The sequence below is a fragment of the Anolis carolinensis genome, chromosome 1 (genome assembly GCF_035594765.1).
Source record: "Anolis carolinensis isolate JA03-04 chromosome 1, rAnoCar3.1.pri, whole genome shotgun sequence".
Classification (NCBI taxonomy): Eukaryota; Metazoa; Chordata; class Lepidosauria; order Squamata; family Dactyloidae; genus Anolis; species Anolis carolinensis.
Window position 1 is genome coordinate 346,076,989 of NC_085841.1, and position 17,156 is coordinate 346,094,144.

At 42.8% G+C, this 17,156-nt stretch overlaps 1 protein-coding gene across 1 annotated transcript; it reads left to right on the plus strand.

Moving 5' to 3' along the window:
• The first annotated feature begins 5,287 nt into the window (after positions 1–5,287).
• On the plus strand, positions 5,288–10,606 carry LOC134295557 (uncharacterized). Its single transcript, XM_062968452.1, has 2 exons — positions 5,288–7,053; positions 10,282–10,606. Exons 1-2 carry the CDS (start codon positions 5,506–5,508, stop codon positions 10,321–10,323), a joined length of 1,590 nt encoding a protein of 529 aa, XP_062824522.1. The 5' UTR covers positions 5,288–5,505; the 3' UTR covers positions 10,324–10,606.
• The last annotated feature ends 6,550 nt before the right edge of the window (positions 10,607–17,156 follow it).

Sequence of the window (17,156 nt, forward strand, 5' to 3'; positions counted from 1 at the left end):
GGGAAGAACAAAAATTACTTTATTTTGCTTGCTCAAAGAAACTCTATCAATAGATGTCTGAAGAACATTTCCATGGGCAGCAGGTTCTTTGTGGATAATTATCCTTGTTAAGACAATTGTAGTGTCACTGTATAGTACTTGTTGGACTAAAGTATCCTTCTTTGAGAGTTTTTCACAGAGGCAGGGTGACCATCTTTCAAGATGCTTTGATTCCAGGGATGCATCTACATTGTGGAATTAATGCAGTTTCACACCACTTTACCTGCTATGGCTCAATGTAATAGAATCCTTGGATTTCAAGTTTTACAAGGTCTTTAGTCTTCTCTGTCAAAAAATGTTGGTGCCTTACCAAATTACAAATCCTAAGATTCCATAGCATTGAGCCATGGCAGTTAAAGTGATGTCAACCTACATTAATTCAACAGTGTAGATGTTCCCTAGAAGACCATCATGTTGTTGGCACAGCGTCATGGGATACTTGCACCCTGGTTGAGCCACAGAGCCCCACCGAAAGTAACCCTACATCATCTGATGGATTGTGTGGGGCTTCATGGCTCAACTAGGGCAGAAGCATCCTACAATGCTGAAATTTACATGTACAATGAGATTGCAAATGGAAAACAATAGCAAGCATCTTCTGAATAAATCTAATCAAGAAAACTCTAGGATATGACTGCCGTAAGTCAGAGTCAGCTTGAAAGCACATAACAACAAGTACTACATAAGAAGCAGCCCCTTAAAGTAGAACATTGGTATTTGGGCAGAGAAGGCCACATTATATTCCTATAGGTTTGTCTTTGAAACAGCAATTTGACTTCTTGGGAAGAGGGGGGTTGCCCTTTGAAGATTCACATTGCATTCTTTTTTCTCTTTGAAGTCCTGTTCATCCCAAAGGCACTCTCTCCTTTCCTTTCTCCCTCAATATTTCAAGTCTTTAGTGGTCTGCTAAGAAAATATTCCTGGGAGGTGAACACCCCAGAAGCTTTCTTCGACCTTGGTGAATATTTCAATGATGCATTTTTAAAAGATGTTAGTGTTATTATTATTGCCAGCAGTAGATTGCCACAATGAAGCTCAGCTTCATAGCTTCTGGGCAGTACAATGGTGCATATCAGAAGCAAACCTCGGTTCTTCTTACCTAGTTTTATGGCTTGCAGGCTGATTAACTTCCATTTTCATCCTATTAGACTGGTGTTGAAAAGAGCTTCATTTTCAGCTTTCTGTGCTTGCAGAACACATAGAACCTCTGGAAACATTCACTTTATAGACTGTCATTCTCCCTCCTTTCTTCTCCTTTCAGTATTGAATGAACTCATTAAGTGTAGATGAAATGTTCCCTTTAGCTCTTTTCAAGCCTGACAATTTACAGGTAGCTCATTGGATTCATCCAGCCTCTTCCCCACCCAGCCTATCTTCCACTGAAAGCAACATTGGGGAATAAATAATCATTGTTAGAGATTTGTTTGTATATGTTACAGTTTTCATAAGATATTGTTAATTCAATTTACAAAATCCATGAGAAAAAAGGCCCAAGTGCATTAACCATTATTGAGTGCAGCCACCCAATAGTAACATATCAAACATTTAAATGAACATGTCATGTAGAATTAGATCAGTGGTCGATATCAATAATAGCATTATAATGAAATTTAAGTATTTGACAAAACAGTTCATATTTTAAAAGCTCCAAGAGAAAGATGGTTTGATTAAATAAAAGTATGGAGGGAGAGCCTGTGAGGTATTTAAATGATGTACTAGGGACTTTATTACACCAACCTGCTATTCCATTCCAGTTGCTTTAGAGAAGATAATGGATGATACTGCATTGCACACCTTTGATATCACTCCTCTCTTCAGCAGCCCAATTGCACCAGTTTGCCAATCCGTGGTCCCAAAATCAAACTTCCAAAACCCTCATAACTCCACCTTCCTGCATTACTGAGAGATTCATCACCCTCATCCTCATCATGATCATCATTGGAGCTTCCGGTGGCACAATGGGTGAAACCCTTGTGACGGCGAGATTACTGAATTGAAGGTTGGGTTGCTGACCTGAAGGTTGCTGGTTTGAATTTGGGGAGAGCGCGGATGAGCTCCCTCTGTCAGCTCCAGCTCCCCATGCGGGAACATGAGAGAAGCCTCCCACAAGGATGGTAAAAAACATCAAAAAACATCTTGGCATCCCATGGGCAACATCCTTGCAGACAGCCAATTCTCTCAAACCAGAAGCAACTTCCAGTTTCTCAGGTTGCTCCTGATACACACAAAAATCATCATCATCATCATCATCATCATCATCATCATCATCATCATCATCACATAGTTGCACAATTTCAGAATTAAAAAGAAAAAAGAAAAAAATTATATAAAATAAAATTATATAAAACAAAAAGGGAAAAGCCAGCTTGGGACTAACAAGGGGAGGAAAAAGATGAGAAGATGAAGCAGAAGGGACCGATCACATACTAGTAGGTTGTGGAAGCATAATGGGATAGAGAGCTATTGCCGTCTTTTACCGATTAACAACAAGAGACAGGAAAATCATCAAGCTTGGAGACACATCAGTAGCAGGATTCACACAGCATTATGTGATAGAGGCCATCTGCAATGCCAGTTTGCCTGCCTTTTATGGTAAAAGTCCCAGGATCCTGAAAGGCCAGCATTCAAATCCTTGATTGGCTATGAAAATCCACTGGATGACCTTGGGACTCTCTCAGCCTCAGAGAAAAGCAAAGGCAAGTCTTCTCTGAAAAAAACCTTGTTAATAAAACCACATGGTAGGTTCACCTTGGGGATGCCATAATTCAAAAATGACTTGAAGGCACATAACCATACCAAACCATGGAGGAAACAAAACAGAAGTAGTACTAAGCATTACTTTCTTCTCACTAGGATCTTATGTCCTATGCCAAAAAAAGAGAACACAAACATGAAACTTAGAGGTCATCCTTTTTTTGTGTGTCAGGAGCGACTTGAGAAACTGCAAGTCACTTCTGGTGTGAGAGAACTGGCTGCCTGCAGGACGTTGCTCAGAGGATGCCCAGGTGTTTTGATGTTTACCATCCTTGTGAGAGGCTTCCCTCATGTCCCTGCATGGAGCTGGAGCTGATAGAGGGAACTCATCCATGCTGGATTCAAACCGGCAACCTTCAGGTCAACAACCCAACCTTCAAGTCATCAGTCCGGCCGCTTACACAAGGGTTTAATCCACTGCGCCACCGGAGGCATCAGGTCATCATTAACAATATGGATTGTCACAGCCTACACATTCTGTATTCCATTTATCATTGACTTCTCTGTTTGCAGTTCTCTGTCCACCACGTTACAGTCAAGATCCTGTACAATAAAATGAGACCAGAGTAGGTATACTAGGATTACTGGATTACATAGCTGAACAACCAATGGCAAAAGAGAAAATGCAGTCATACAGCTTCCTGTTATGCAATCCAACTCTCCATTCACTGCTAAAGATCCACTTATAGTATTTCTTGGACAGCGCAATAATGTACACAATGATTTGCACCAGTGTAACTAGGCATGCAAGATCCTGAATGTGATGCCACATTTGCACCTCCGAGAAAGAGCAATTCCATGGGCAGAGGCATTTATTCCAATGTAAAGCTAATGTAGCATAGTGATTTGACCATTGGCTTATGACTGTGGAGAACAGTTCAAACACCTGCTTGGCCATGAAAACTTACTGGTTGACCTTTGGCAAATCACACCCATACATACACACACACAAGCCTGTAGTATGAACAAAAATGAACACCACAAATGGGTTTTCTAACTTCCGTCATTGATCTGGAGCTATTTTCCATTCATTGTGAATTCCTAACTTTAAATATGTGTACTTTTGCTGAATATTTCCCATTTCTTGTTTTTAGCTCTGCCTTGTGTGTTCTGTTGACCTCATAATCTCTCCATGCATGACATCACAATTGGTTGCCATGGAAAGGCCCACAATATCAAACAAGTGTTATGGACAAAGGTTACCTTGCAGAGGAGAGATAGAGATTTCATGGGAAAAATCCATTAATACTTAAATATAGTGTGATAGGAAATATCATAGTATCTTTACCAAAATCAGTTACATAACTTTAAAGAGAAGCATTCAAGTCAGATGAGTCCATATCTCTTCCCCCGTATCTTTCATTTCAGTGGTAATTGAAGTTTTATACACGAGCACGGAGTTTATGCACGCATATATCTATATATCCATACTATCCTATTGTGCATTTCCAAAATCATTCTGAATTTAATCCAATCTCAGTATGATCCTGTTTGCAATTACAGGTAACAATACTATTGCTTTTACTCTGAAGATCCCTAAATATTTTATAAGCTAGAGTCCTTTTTCACTTATTTGCTTGTAACCCCCAAAGACCAAGAAAAGTACATACTCTCTTTGAAAAGCATAGCCGTTTGCTTTCCATCTCTTCTTTTCTACTATTTGACTGAGGCGCAACAGGTTAGAACACAAGGGGGGAAACTAAAAATTATTGATCAGTTGATTTGGCAAAATGCTTAAGTAACAAACCTATGCCAGTACAATAAAGATACAAATAAAAAACATACGGCAAGGTAAGGTACAACATTTCTCATATTAAAATGCACTGGAAAATACAATTATCTTAACCTAGTACTTTAATCTATGTTAGACACGACTCTTTAGGGGTGGTCAATTGGGCACCAGCAAACAATGAGCATTCTCCTGTGTTGTCACATAACATATTTCTGGTAGGGAAGGCATTTATTAAAAAAAACCACAGAAGAAGATTTCAAAAGCATTGACAAGCTGATACAAAGAAAGTACATCTTTATGTGCCCACTTTATTTCTTAACTAAATCTGGATCTATTAACATGGCAAACCTTACCCTTTTATTTGCACCATGAAGATAAGAATTGGTGAAAAGATGATGACACATTGTAGAATAAAGGTATACCTCACTTCAAAAAAAAACACTGACAAAGAAACTTCATTTTACAAAGTATTTCTATGACAGTTATTTGTCCACAGGTGTCCTGGTTTTCATCTATGAAATGTTGGATCATATGCAGAGAAGATGTATTTTTCCAAAACAGAAATAGAGGTCCAGCAACTTCAAGGGCTGTTTGGTTGTTGTGTCTTTTAGGGATTTCTGGCAGTCTAATATGCAGCCCCTGAAGTGTTTAGGGCAGAAAATTTGCCCCCAGACCCACTATAGTTTCTACCACTATCTTAGAATATCTGTGGGCATCTCTGTATATGGGGTTTCCACTATCCTGTGTTCAAGTCAGTGCAAAAGTGTCAGAACCCTGCTACTAGAGCCTGGATGTGGCTCTGAGTTTCAGGGTCACTGACATTGATAAGACACCTGCGTCCCAGGACTCGGAGGAGAAACGGCTGATGGACTTGGCGGGGAATTTGCGCGGGGTTTTACTGAGCGGGAAGAGACTGTTCAAATGAGGGGGAGGGTATATAAAGGAGGGTTGGCCGGAGCCTCCCATTCTTGGCTTTTCTGATGTTCATGTTTCCTACAGTAAAAGTTCCTGGTGATACCACAGAGAGTCTCGTGTGTTCATTCAGGAGCGGCTGTGGTGAGCTGACACTAAGCCAAGAAATCGGACACCATCCCGCTGTAGCGGTGAGGTGTAACATGCAAGTGGAGGATGAAGAGCTCTTGGGCGCCGGAGGAGGAAGGTCGGAAAGGGCCACTCCCGAGACGGACGCTGAGTTCCACCAGCTGGCGGCCCTGGCGTCATCCACCGCTTATGCCCAGCCGAATGGGGTAACCCAGAGGCGCGGAGTGGTGCGGGGAGATAGCACCGGAGGAGAGGAAGGTTCACCTTCCCCAGGCCCGCAAAAGATGGTGTTTCTGGAGGAGAGGATGTCGGCGATGGAGACCACCCTGGCAGTGATGTCGAGGGCGATGGAGCGCCTGGCGGTTTTGGCGGAGCCGGAGCGAGGAAGGGAACTCCGGGCTAGCTCAATGTGGGACGTGAGCATGGGAAGCAGCCAGGGCTTTGCAGACCTCCCAGCACCGAAGGGAAGGGAAATGCGAAAGGAGCCCGGTGCCCGGCCCAAGATCCAAACGAGCCTGACGCGGGTGGAGGAGAGTGACGACGAAGGGGAAAAGCCTCCGAGAATCCCGGCTACGCTCCCAACTGAGACCCTGGTGCCCCTGGCGAATGCCGGGCGTGGCACAGGACAAAGGGAAGCAGCAGCGGGGCCCACTGGCCCGCAAGGGGGCTTGCGACGGGCGGAGAATTGGGGATTGCCACCACAGGGACCCCTACCGAGACGAGAGGAACTAAGGATCGAGTTTGGGGGAGAGTCCTCTGAACTGGATTTTTTCCTGACCACGGTGAGGGGCTATATGGAGGACAATGCCCACACTTTTAGAACGGAATCCAGCCGGGTACGGGCCATTGGTGCAGTGTTGAAGAGGGGAGCGGCCAGCTGGTACGTTCAACTACACGCGCGGCGCGACCCATGTCTGGGGTCACTCCGACGCTTTATGGGGGCCCTGGAGACCCGTTTCCGAGATCCACTGGAGCAGATCCGGGCGAGGGAGGAGTTGAAGACCGTCTCCCAGGGGCAGAGGTCGGTATCTGAGTATGCGGAGGAGTTCCAATGCCTCGCTGAAAAGGTGCCGGAATGGTCTGCAGTGACAAAGATAGAACTCTTCAAAGAGGGGCTCAGGCGGGAGATCCTCTCCTGGGCGGTGCATCGTGATGAGCCTGACACACTGCGCGGATGGATTCAGCTGGCGGGGCGCATCGAGACATCGCTGGCCCAGGCGAGGAGGCACCGAGGAGGGCTACAGCAGCGGCCGCAGATGAAAGAGGGGAGCCGGAAGGAGGGATCAACCCCAGCCGGGAGGAGAACGGAGCCGACAGGGAACGTGAGCACCAGCAGGAGGGGCTGCTTCGTGTGCGGCCGTTTGGGCCACAGGGCTGCCGAGTGCTGGCAGAGAAAAGGGGAAGGCGGAGGCCCGCCCAAACCAAGAGCCGTGGCAGGGAAACGCGCCGAGGAAGAACCACCGATGAGGCACCACTCGGGGGGGTTGGTAAGTCAGGACAAAGCCATGATAGTGGTCCCCATTCAGCTGGAAAGTGGCAGCAAACAAGCAACCTGCAAAGCATTTGTGGATTGTGGATGTTCCAGGAACATCATCTCCCCTGAATTAGCCGAGGGATTGGGATGCGAAAGAACGAACCTAGAATCCCCAATAGCTTTTTCGCAGTTGGACGGATCCACAGCATCGGGATCATTAGCTAAGTACAGTGCCGAAGATGTAAAGTGTAAGATAGGGAGTTGGGAAGGAAAGGTGTCATTTGTGATATCACAAATAGCCAGCTATAATGTTATACTAGGCATGCCATGGCTGGGGCAGGCCAACCCGCAAATCAACTGGGAGGATAAGAGCATGATCTTCAGGATGAAGTTGGAAGGAGGGAGCCAGGAAGTGGAAAGGGAGCCGGGGAAAAGGGGGGAGGAAGACTCTATCAGGATAGCAGAACTGGCAGATAAATTACCCCCAGAGTATCGGGATTTTGTGGACGTATTTGATGAGAAGGAAGCAGACAGTTTCCCACCGAAGCGGAGAGTTGAAGTGAAGATAGAGCTAGTTCCAGGAGCAGAGCTTCCTAAGGCAAAAATATACCCAATGTCGGCTAGGGAAAAGGAGGAACTGAGAAAATACATTGATAAAAACCTAGCGAGGGGTTTCATAGAGCCTTCAAATTCCCCTCTAGGGGCGCCTGTGTTGTTCAGGCGCAAAAAGGACCAAACGCTGAGGCTCTGCATTGACTACAGGGGCCTGAATGCAATCAGTTCTGGAAATAAATACCCCCTACCTTTAGTGAAGGACTTGATCGCCCAGTTATCGGAGGGACAGATATTCACTAAATTGGACTTAATTGAAGCGTACCATAAATTGCAGATTAAACCAGAGGACAGGTGGAAGACGGCCTTCTCCTGTGCATTCGGATTATTCAATTATCGTGTGCTCCCTTTCGGTTTGTGCGGCGGAGGCGCCGCGTTCATGCAATTAATCAACGAAGTGTTGCATCCATTGTTGTACAAGGGAGTCTTTGTTTTTTTAGATGACATATTGTTAGTATCTCGGACTAAGGAGCAACACATAGAACTAGTCAGGGAAGTCCTGCAAAAGTTGAGAGAAGCAAAACTGTATGCGAAGCTTGCCAAGTGCGAGTTCAATAAAGACCAGATAGACTTTCTGGGGTATAGGATTTCCTCCCAGGGAGTGGCGATGGACCCTGCGAAGGTAGAAGACGTGAGGGGGTGGGAAGCCCCCAAAACACGGAAGCAGCTGCAATCCTTCCTAGGGTTCGCAAACTTCTATAGAACATTTATCAAGGACTTTGCGCGCCTCACTTTGCCATTAACGGATTTGTTAAAGACTAAAGGTAGGGGAGAAACAGCCAAAGTGAAGGCCCCAGGGGCCAAACTGGCCTGGACAATAGAATGCCAGGAAGCTTTCGAAGCCCTTAAAAAGCGTTTTACTGAGGAGCCTGTCCTACAGCACCCTGATATGTCTAAAGCCTTTGTATTACATTGCGATGCGTCAGACCGGGCATATGGGGCAGTTCTGCTACAGAAAGACGAGGGGGGGAACCTGAAGCCATGTGGCTATCTGTCAAAAAAGTTTAGCGATACAGAAAAAAACTGGCCGATTTGGGAGAGAGAAGCCTTAGCGATTCTAAAAGCACTAGAGTGCTGGAGACACTTTCTGGAAGGAAGTGGAACACCGTTTGAGGTGTGGACTGACCATAGAAATTTACAGTATCTAAGATCCCCTCGTAAACTATCAGCGAAGCAAATTAGATGGGCCCAATATTTCAGCCGTTTTGATTTCAGACTCAGATTCTTCCAGGGGAAACATAATATACTCGCTGACGCTCTCTCTCGGATGCCTCAGCACGGGGGAGGAATTCAGGAATCTGAAGGGAGTATTTTTCTTGATAAGCAATGGGGCCTGGCAGTACTAACTCGAGCACAAGCGGCCAAAGAAAACAAACGTACTGCCATTTCCACGGGGGGAGGAGAAATATGGGAGGAAGAGTTGAAGCGAGCGTATGGAATGGACAAATGGTTACAAACAAACAAAGAAAAGGGAGAATTGTGTGGGGATTTGGTGTTTGTAAATAAGAAATTGTATATTCCTGAATGTTTAAGACGAGAAATGTTAAGGAAGTACCATGATAACAAGGGTGCGGGTCATCTAGGCCCCACCAGGACTATTAAACTGTTGGCCAAACAATGCTGGTGGCCCGGAATGAGGAAAGACGCCAGGGGATACGTCACGCAGTGTGAATTATGTGCAGAGGGAAAAACACCACCGGGGAAGCCCCAGGGGCTATTGCAGAAGGTGGTGGAGCCCATGAGGCCATGGGAATGCGTAGCCATGGATTTTGTAGGCGAACTACCCCCCAGCAGAGGCCACAGATACATTTGGACAATATTGGACCTATTCTCAAAACAGGCACACTTTGTGGCTCTGCCAAAACTCCCTTCAGCTGAAAAACTTGCTGATTTGTATGTGAAGCATGTATATCGCCTACATGGGTGTCCCGACAAGATAATTAGTGACCGGGGAGTCCAATTTACTGCAAAATTTTGGGGAAAATTCTTACAGCTGTTAGGAGCAGAAAGGAACCTGAGCTCGGCCTTTCATCCCGCGACCAACGGGGGGGTCGAACGTACCCAACAGACACTGTGCCAATTCTTAAGGATGTACACCAATTATAGACAGGATGATTGGGCGGACCTTCTTCCGTTTGCTGAGATGGCTTTTAACGGGGCCGTACATTCGGCCACAGGTCGTGCCCCATTCGAAATAGTATACGGACAGAAGGTGGCACCTTTCCCCAGGCTACCCGAGTGGAAGGAAGGGGAGGGCCAGACCGACGAGGAATGGCCGGCCAAAATCAAGCAAGGGTGGCAAACCGTGGTAGAGGCATTGCGGGAAACACAAAAGAAGTACAAGCTCTTTGCGGATCGTAGGCGCCGAGAGGGGGACAAATTGGGCGAAGGAGATCTGGTTTGGCTGAGCACAAAAAACCTGAAATTGGGGTTCCCATCCAAGAAATTGGCTCCACGCTATATAGGGCCATTCAGGGTAGCAAAAAGAATAAACGAAGTGACCTATGAGCTGAGGCTACCAAAGGACCTAGGAAAGGTACACCCGGTATTCCATTGCAGCCTGTTAAAAAAGTATAAAGGAACTCTGGACAGCGGAGAACAATAGTTGTGTTTAATCTTTTCCTTCCAGGACGAAGGGGAGGAGGACGCCATGTCAGAACCCTGCTACTAGAGCCTGGATGTGGCTCTGAGTTTCAGGGTCACTGACATTGATAAGACACCTGCGTCCCAGGACTCGGAGGAGAAACGGCTGATGGACTTGGCGGGGAATTTGCGCGGGGTTTTACTGAGCGGGAAGAGACTGTTCAAATGAGGGGGAGGGTATATAAAGGAGGGTTGGCCGGAGCCTCCCATTCTTGGCTTTTCTGATGTTCATGTTTCCTACAGTAAAAGTTCCTGGTGATACCACAGAGAGTCTCGTGTGTTCATTCAGGAGCGGCTGTGGTGAGCTGACACAAAAGACTCACATTATTGAGTTCTGTGTGTATGTGATAATTAATGAGGGTGCAGACTTGAGTTGCCTTCATAGAATTTAGTCTCAGGAGAAGCCCGGCTGAATCTTTCCTTACAGACAGTTTAGAGGCAACAGCAAAAAATAATAATACTTGTTTAGCCCCTTTTGATATTATACTCTTATTGTACTGCTTATTGTATCTTCTCTATCTATTAGCGTGTGCGGTTTTCTTATACTGTTATTGATTTTATTGTAACTTGCCCTGGGCAGAGTATTTCTCTGGAATAGCAAATAATAAATTTGAAAATAAATAAAATGAAGGGTTTTCTTTGCAGGATGAGAGAAGTTCTTAGATAATGCAAAGCAAAAGCAGAGGAATCAAATAAGCAGACAAATATAGAATTCTGCTAGTGGCATTTGTCTGATTCCTTTACAGGGGGTTGATTGGAGTCTGGAGTCATGACAAGAGTGAATATTTTCCTGGATGAGAAATGAGAGATGTTTCTTAAATTCATCTTTTTAGGATTCATCTCCTAATTTTGGGGTGCTGAATTAACTGACCTTTTTTTCCAAAATGCAACCTATCTCACTAGAAATTATCCGTTGTCCAATTTTGATTGCATCTTGAAGTATACTTTGTATATATTTTGTCAATAAGCAGTTAAACATGAGTTTAAACATAAAAGTGGATTATAGCCAAAGCTTATGGCACTGTACAAACAGCAGCATTTCAAGTCTCGTGGCACCTTAAAGCCTAACAAGATTTATTTACCAACAGATTAAGTGAACTCCAGCTTACTTCACCTTACAAACTAACAAGCATTGTTTGGCATCAGGTTCCAATGGTTATCAAGAGGTTGCACCAAATAAAACCAGCTCATCTTTAGGGTGCCAGAAATCTTTTCTGGTTTTTCTACAACAAGCTAACAGTGTTATCCCCACCTTCCATCCCGATTTTATTATCACACCATTAGCACATTGCATAGAGCACATACATTAACTCATACATGTTATGAAAAGACATGTCTGGAGGGGATCTTGTGATGTTAATAATAGTAAATCTTTATGTTTAGCACACAAGGCAGGCACACCGAAATTATAGTTGGACCGTCACCTTTCGAAAGTGTGCACACCGCTATCAGACTTCTTCTCCCTTCCCAACATTCTCCTGTCCTTACCTATCAACAGGAAAAAGCTCCACTTGAGAAAGAGATTTCCAGAGTCTGATTGCAGCCACTGAGAAGGACTTCCTTCCAAGCAGATATGTTTAATCAGTTTTTGGATACTAAATCAATAGTTAAGTAGTCTCACTTAATGAGGCCAATACAATTGGAAATAGCCAACTGGATTTAGGCCCATAAACTTTGAGAAGCTCTAGTAAGTTGATCACTCATGAAATATGACTTCAAAGGTAGGCAGTGTTCTGTTGGAGAGACAGCCTAGATCAGTGTTTCTCAACCTGAGGGTCGGGATCCCTGAGGGGGGTTTCAGAGGGGTTGCCAAAGACCATCAGAAAATACGTATTTCTGATGATTTAAGGAACCCAAATCCCTCCAGTATTTTCTGTTGATCATGTGTGGGAGGTTTGGCCCAATTCTCCCATTGGTGAGGTTCAAGGGGCTCTTTTATTGTAGGTGAACTATAAATACCAGTAACTACAACTCCCAAATGTCAAGGTCTATTTTCCCCAAACTCCACCAGTGTTCACATTTGAGCATATTGAGTATTCATGCCAAGTTTGGTCCAGATCCATCATTGTTTGGAGTCCACAGTGCTCTCTGGGGGTAGGTGAACTACAACTCCAAAACTTAAGGTCAATGTCTACCAAATCCTTCCAGTATTTTCTGTTGGTCATGGGAATTCTATATGCCAAGTTTGGTTCAATTCCATTGTTGGTGGAGTTCAGAAAGCTCTTTGATTGTAGGTTAACTATAAATCTCAGCAATTGCAATTCCCAAATGACAAAATCAAACCCACCCCCACCCCCCAACCCCAACAGTATTCAAATTTGAGCATATGGGATATTTGTGCCAAATTTGTTCCATTGAATGAAAATTCATCATGCAAATATCAGATATTTACATTATGATTCATAGCAGTAGCAAAATTACAGTTATGAAGTAGCAACGAAAATAATCTTATGGTTGGGGGTCACCACAACACGAGGAACTGTATTGAGGGGTCATGGCATTAGGAAGGTTGAGAATCACTGATCTAGATAAATATGATGATAAAAGGAATAACAAATAATGTCATATTGAGAAGGGAGAAAGTTTGTTTTCAGTTGCTCCAAATAATAAAACACACAGCAAAAACGTTCAAACTTCAGAGGACATGATTCCACCTAAATATTAGGAAAAGCTTCCTGATGATAAGAGCTGTTCAATCACTGCCTCGAAGAGTGATAGAGTCTCCATCTTTTTAGCGGCTGGATGACCATCTGTCAAGAGTGCTTTGAATATTTATTCCTGCATGGCAGAATGGTGGTGGACAGGATGGCCAGTTTGGCATCTTCCAATGATATGATTCTGTGATTCTATAACTATTCCTTGCCTAAGAAAACCTAATTAAATTCATGATGTCACCATAAGTTGACAAATGATTTGAAGGTACATATACACATCACCAGGATGATGACCACCAGATGACAGATGAACCACAGGAACTGAATCATTACAACCACCATCCTTGGAGGGGCAACCTCCAATGCAATTATGGCTCTTCGGGTTAATAAAAATTGCCCTCAAACCACAATGTTACCATTAAAAAAGAAATTGCAAATTAGGAATATGACTTACTGTGATGTGGGAAGTCATATGGGCAGACAGTCTGGCATCCTAGTGCCTGGAAGCATGTGGAAAGCATGCACTAAGTAGGTGTTAAGGCAATAAGACTGTACTGCTATTGCTGCCCATATAGAGTTACTACTCAGATAAAACAAAACAGAGGAAACACTAAAGGAAGAGTGCAAAAGAAAACATAGATTCAGATAAAATGTGTGCCCTATAACATGGAGATACACTGCAAAAACTGGATTCTGGAAACTGCAATTCCAAAAAGCAACTTTCACAAACTCTTTTTTTGGTTCACTGTACTCTTTCTTTAAGTTGGCACGTTAGAAAGCCATCATTGGGAGTAATCCCAATTAAATTCAAGGGCACCTAACTTTTGATTACACATAGATAAGAGTTTGACATAAATATTCAACTGATAATACAGCTATCAAACTTACAAAATTGCGTCGAGTCATTTCATCCCAGCTGACGAAATTATTTTTAGCAAGCCATGGAGGAGGAGTGGAGATTGAGGTAATTTTTACAACATGTATTTAAACCCTCACAAGAAAGTGCCTGTTTTTTTAAGAACCCAAAGTCTTGAAATGGTGGCAATAATAAAGCAGATCGTGTTTTCCTGGTGGAAGCTGCTTCTCTTCGAAGTGAAGTCACTAAGTTGCTGTGAATGGAAACTCATACTCAGTCTATAAACATAATGTTGTTTACATCTTTCACTTATGATGATATTTTGAATAAAAATAGTTATAAAATTGCCCAGCTTTTGTACTGTGCCATAAAAATGGGAGCATATATATTACATTAAGCAGGAAGGAGCTGTATCTCATTTAAAACACATAACCACATAATTTTGTAGATATGTATCTATAGAGGGCTAGATCTATCTATGAACAATGAAATTGCCCCAAAATTAAAAAACCTTCTGGCGGTATATTTGTAAACATAATCAGCCTATAATCCAATAAAGAAACTCTGCTTTGAATTAATGTGAATTACTTCTCTGCTCGCCTTTATACATCGAGAACTTTTCATTTCTACAATTTTACTTTTTTATCACTGTTTTGTCAAAATGCAATTTTGGACAACTCCCCTCTTTAACTTATAAACAGAAGAGATAGCTCTTGGTGAGGGAAAAGGAGGAGAAGAAAAAGAAAATGGAAATGTATATATTTTAATACCTGCATATAAGGAGAAAGGGTGAAAAAAAGGAAATCCCATTTCTCAGAACTTCTGGCCTGAAACACTTTGCATTTTAAAAAGAATTCATCACTTCAATCTTTTTTATGATTCTGATAATGAGAATGAAAGCTATATTGTTAAATGGAAAGTGCAACGGTTTTATACATGCATAAAAATAGAAAGAGCCATTGCTTTAATTTAGATAATTTAAAACAAAAGTTTCCCAATGACAACCTTTTAGTTATAATTCATTAACCCACCATTTGCCAATGATCCCCCCTTCCTCATATAAAAGCAGCTCTTGTGATATAAGAACACAGATTAAATTCTTTGAAGTTTATACTGGAAAAGAGATGATTTTGAAGATAAATGTTGCATTTGTTATATTTACTGGAGGAACATGGCTAGAATCATATGTGGTGAAGCTGTGTTTCACAATAATAGCCCAATCAAGTGGTGTAATTCACTTGGTATACCCTATGTATGAATGTTTATACCGGATTATCCCTATTTAGATTGCTAATAGAAAAAAAAATACAATTGGCCCTCCATCTTAACAAGAACTAGGGGAATAGGCACATTTCCCTGCATATGTGAAAAAATGCAACTAAAGAATCCGCTAAGAGAATACCTCTCTATAACTCTTTAGGTCAGTGGTTCTCAGCCTTCAACTTCCAGAAATCCTAACAGCTAGTAAACTGGCTGGGATTTCTGGGGGTTATAGGCCAAAACACCTGGAGACTCACAGGTTGAGAACCCCTGCTTTAGGTTCTCCAGCATGATTTTGTAGTCAACTTCCACTGTAGAGTCCCATCCCGTCCCCCGTCCCCCCCGGGGTGAGAAGGACAGGATATAAATGTATGGAAAAAAATAAATAATAGAATTGGAATGACCATAGAATTACACTGCAAGACCTACAAATGCCTGGAGAAGTATTCTCTCTGGGAATCTACAGGTTATTGAGCACAATTCTGTGGTTGACATCCAGCAGAAGATCACCATAGAATTTTGACATCTAGAAAAGAGTAAACCTGCAAATTTGGAGGTCTGGCTGCATTCAGATTTGAGAAGGAAGGAACAGGGTTTAAGGCCAGGTTCCTGTTTGTGTTTTATGAGTAAATTCTCCTAAGGAAATAGCTGGACATTGCCCAACATGAAATTTCCATATTCACTTCCAAACTGCCAGACTACAGTTGCATGGTGTATGATGCGCATGACACACAAATGCATATGTATGTGTATTTGGTTCTGCATTTGTTTGCTGTTTTAATTCCACTGTTTAATAATTGCCATCTGGCACAAGGGATGAGAGTGCTAAAATTTGCTTTTGGAAGTCCCTAAACATTGCCACTCATAGAACTGAAACCATTTAATGCCTGAAGTGTAGCTATATCTGGTCCATAGTAAGTTCAAGCTAGTAGTGTCTGTAGATCTATCTATCTGTCTGCCCTTTTGTCCATTTATCAATTGTGACTCACTATAAAAGCATGATATATCTTACATTTCTGCATATGCCGTATTTATTGAACTACTCTCCAGCTCTTGACTATTATGGCACTAAACTACAGATATCTGCAACGGCCAGATCAGAAATGCTATTTGGCTCAGAACCTGCTAGTGCTCCATGAAACCGTGTCATCTTTCTAGGTTCTTGGAGAGCAGATATTCCAAACTGTCTAATGTGAAGGGTTTCATCCCAGAAATATTGAATTATTAAAAAGTGGTTTTAATGAATTGCTTTTAGAGGTGGCTATAAAGTTAATCAAAACGGTAAGTTGCATACAGCCATCCATAGCATATTTGAATGATACCACTATCAATAATTTGTATTATATGCACCTCTAATATGGTGATTTCCAGCTATCAATAATTTATTAGTCTCCTCTCGGCTGTTCATATCATTTCAATATAAAAATGTGGCTACAGTATAAAATAGATGTACATTATATGAACAATTGGAGGTAGGGTAAAATGAAAATGGTCTCCATGGGAGTGATGTAACATTCCTATAACCATCACCATTATCTGATTAAGAACTTAAGAACGGTTGTGATGGATTACACCACTGCCCATTGTCCTCTGTGCTGGTAGGTAAAAGCTGTAAGTTAGCTACACATTGAATTTCAAAAGTCATTCCTTTTGTTTATCCTTCAGTTACTGTCTGGTTTAGATCATGACAGGACATGAGAAGGACTGAAGACCTCATGTAAGGACATTATGTTTAAGGTTAATTTTTATTCCTCTTTTACCTTCTTCTGGTCATTCTGTTTAGATCATTGGACACTTTCCAAGAAATGCTTTCGAACATTTCTCAGACAGGAACTACACAGCAAACTCGCATGGTGTGATGCCTCATAGAATCATAGAATCATAGAATCATAGAATAGTAGAGTTGGAAGAGACCACATGGGCCATCTAGTCCAACCCCCTGCTAAGAAGCAGGAAATCGCATTCAAAGCACCCCCGACAGATGGCCATCCAGCCTCTGCTTAAAAGCCTCCAAGGAAGGAGCCTCCACCACGGCCCCGGGGAGAGAGTTCCACTGTCGAACAGCTCTCACAGTGAGGAAGTTCTTCCTGA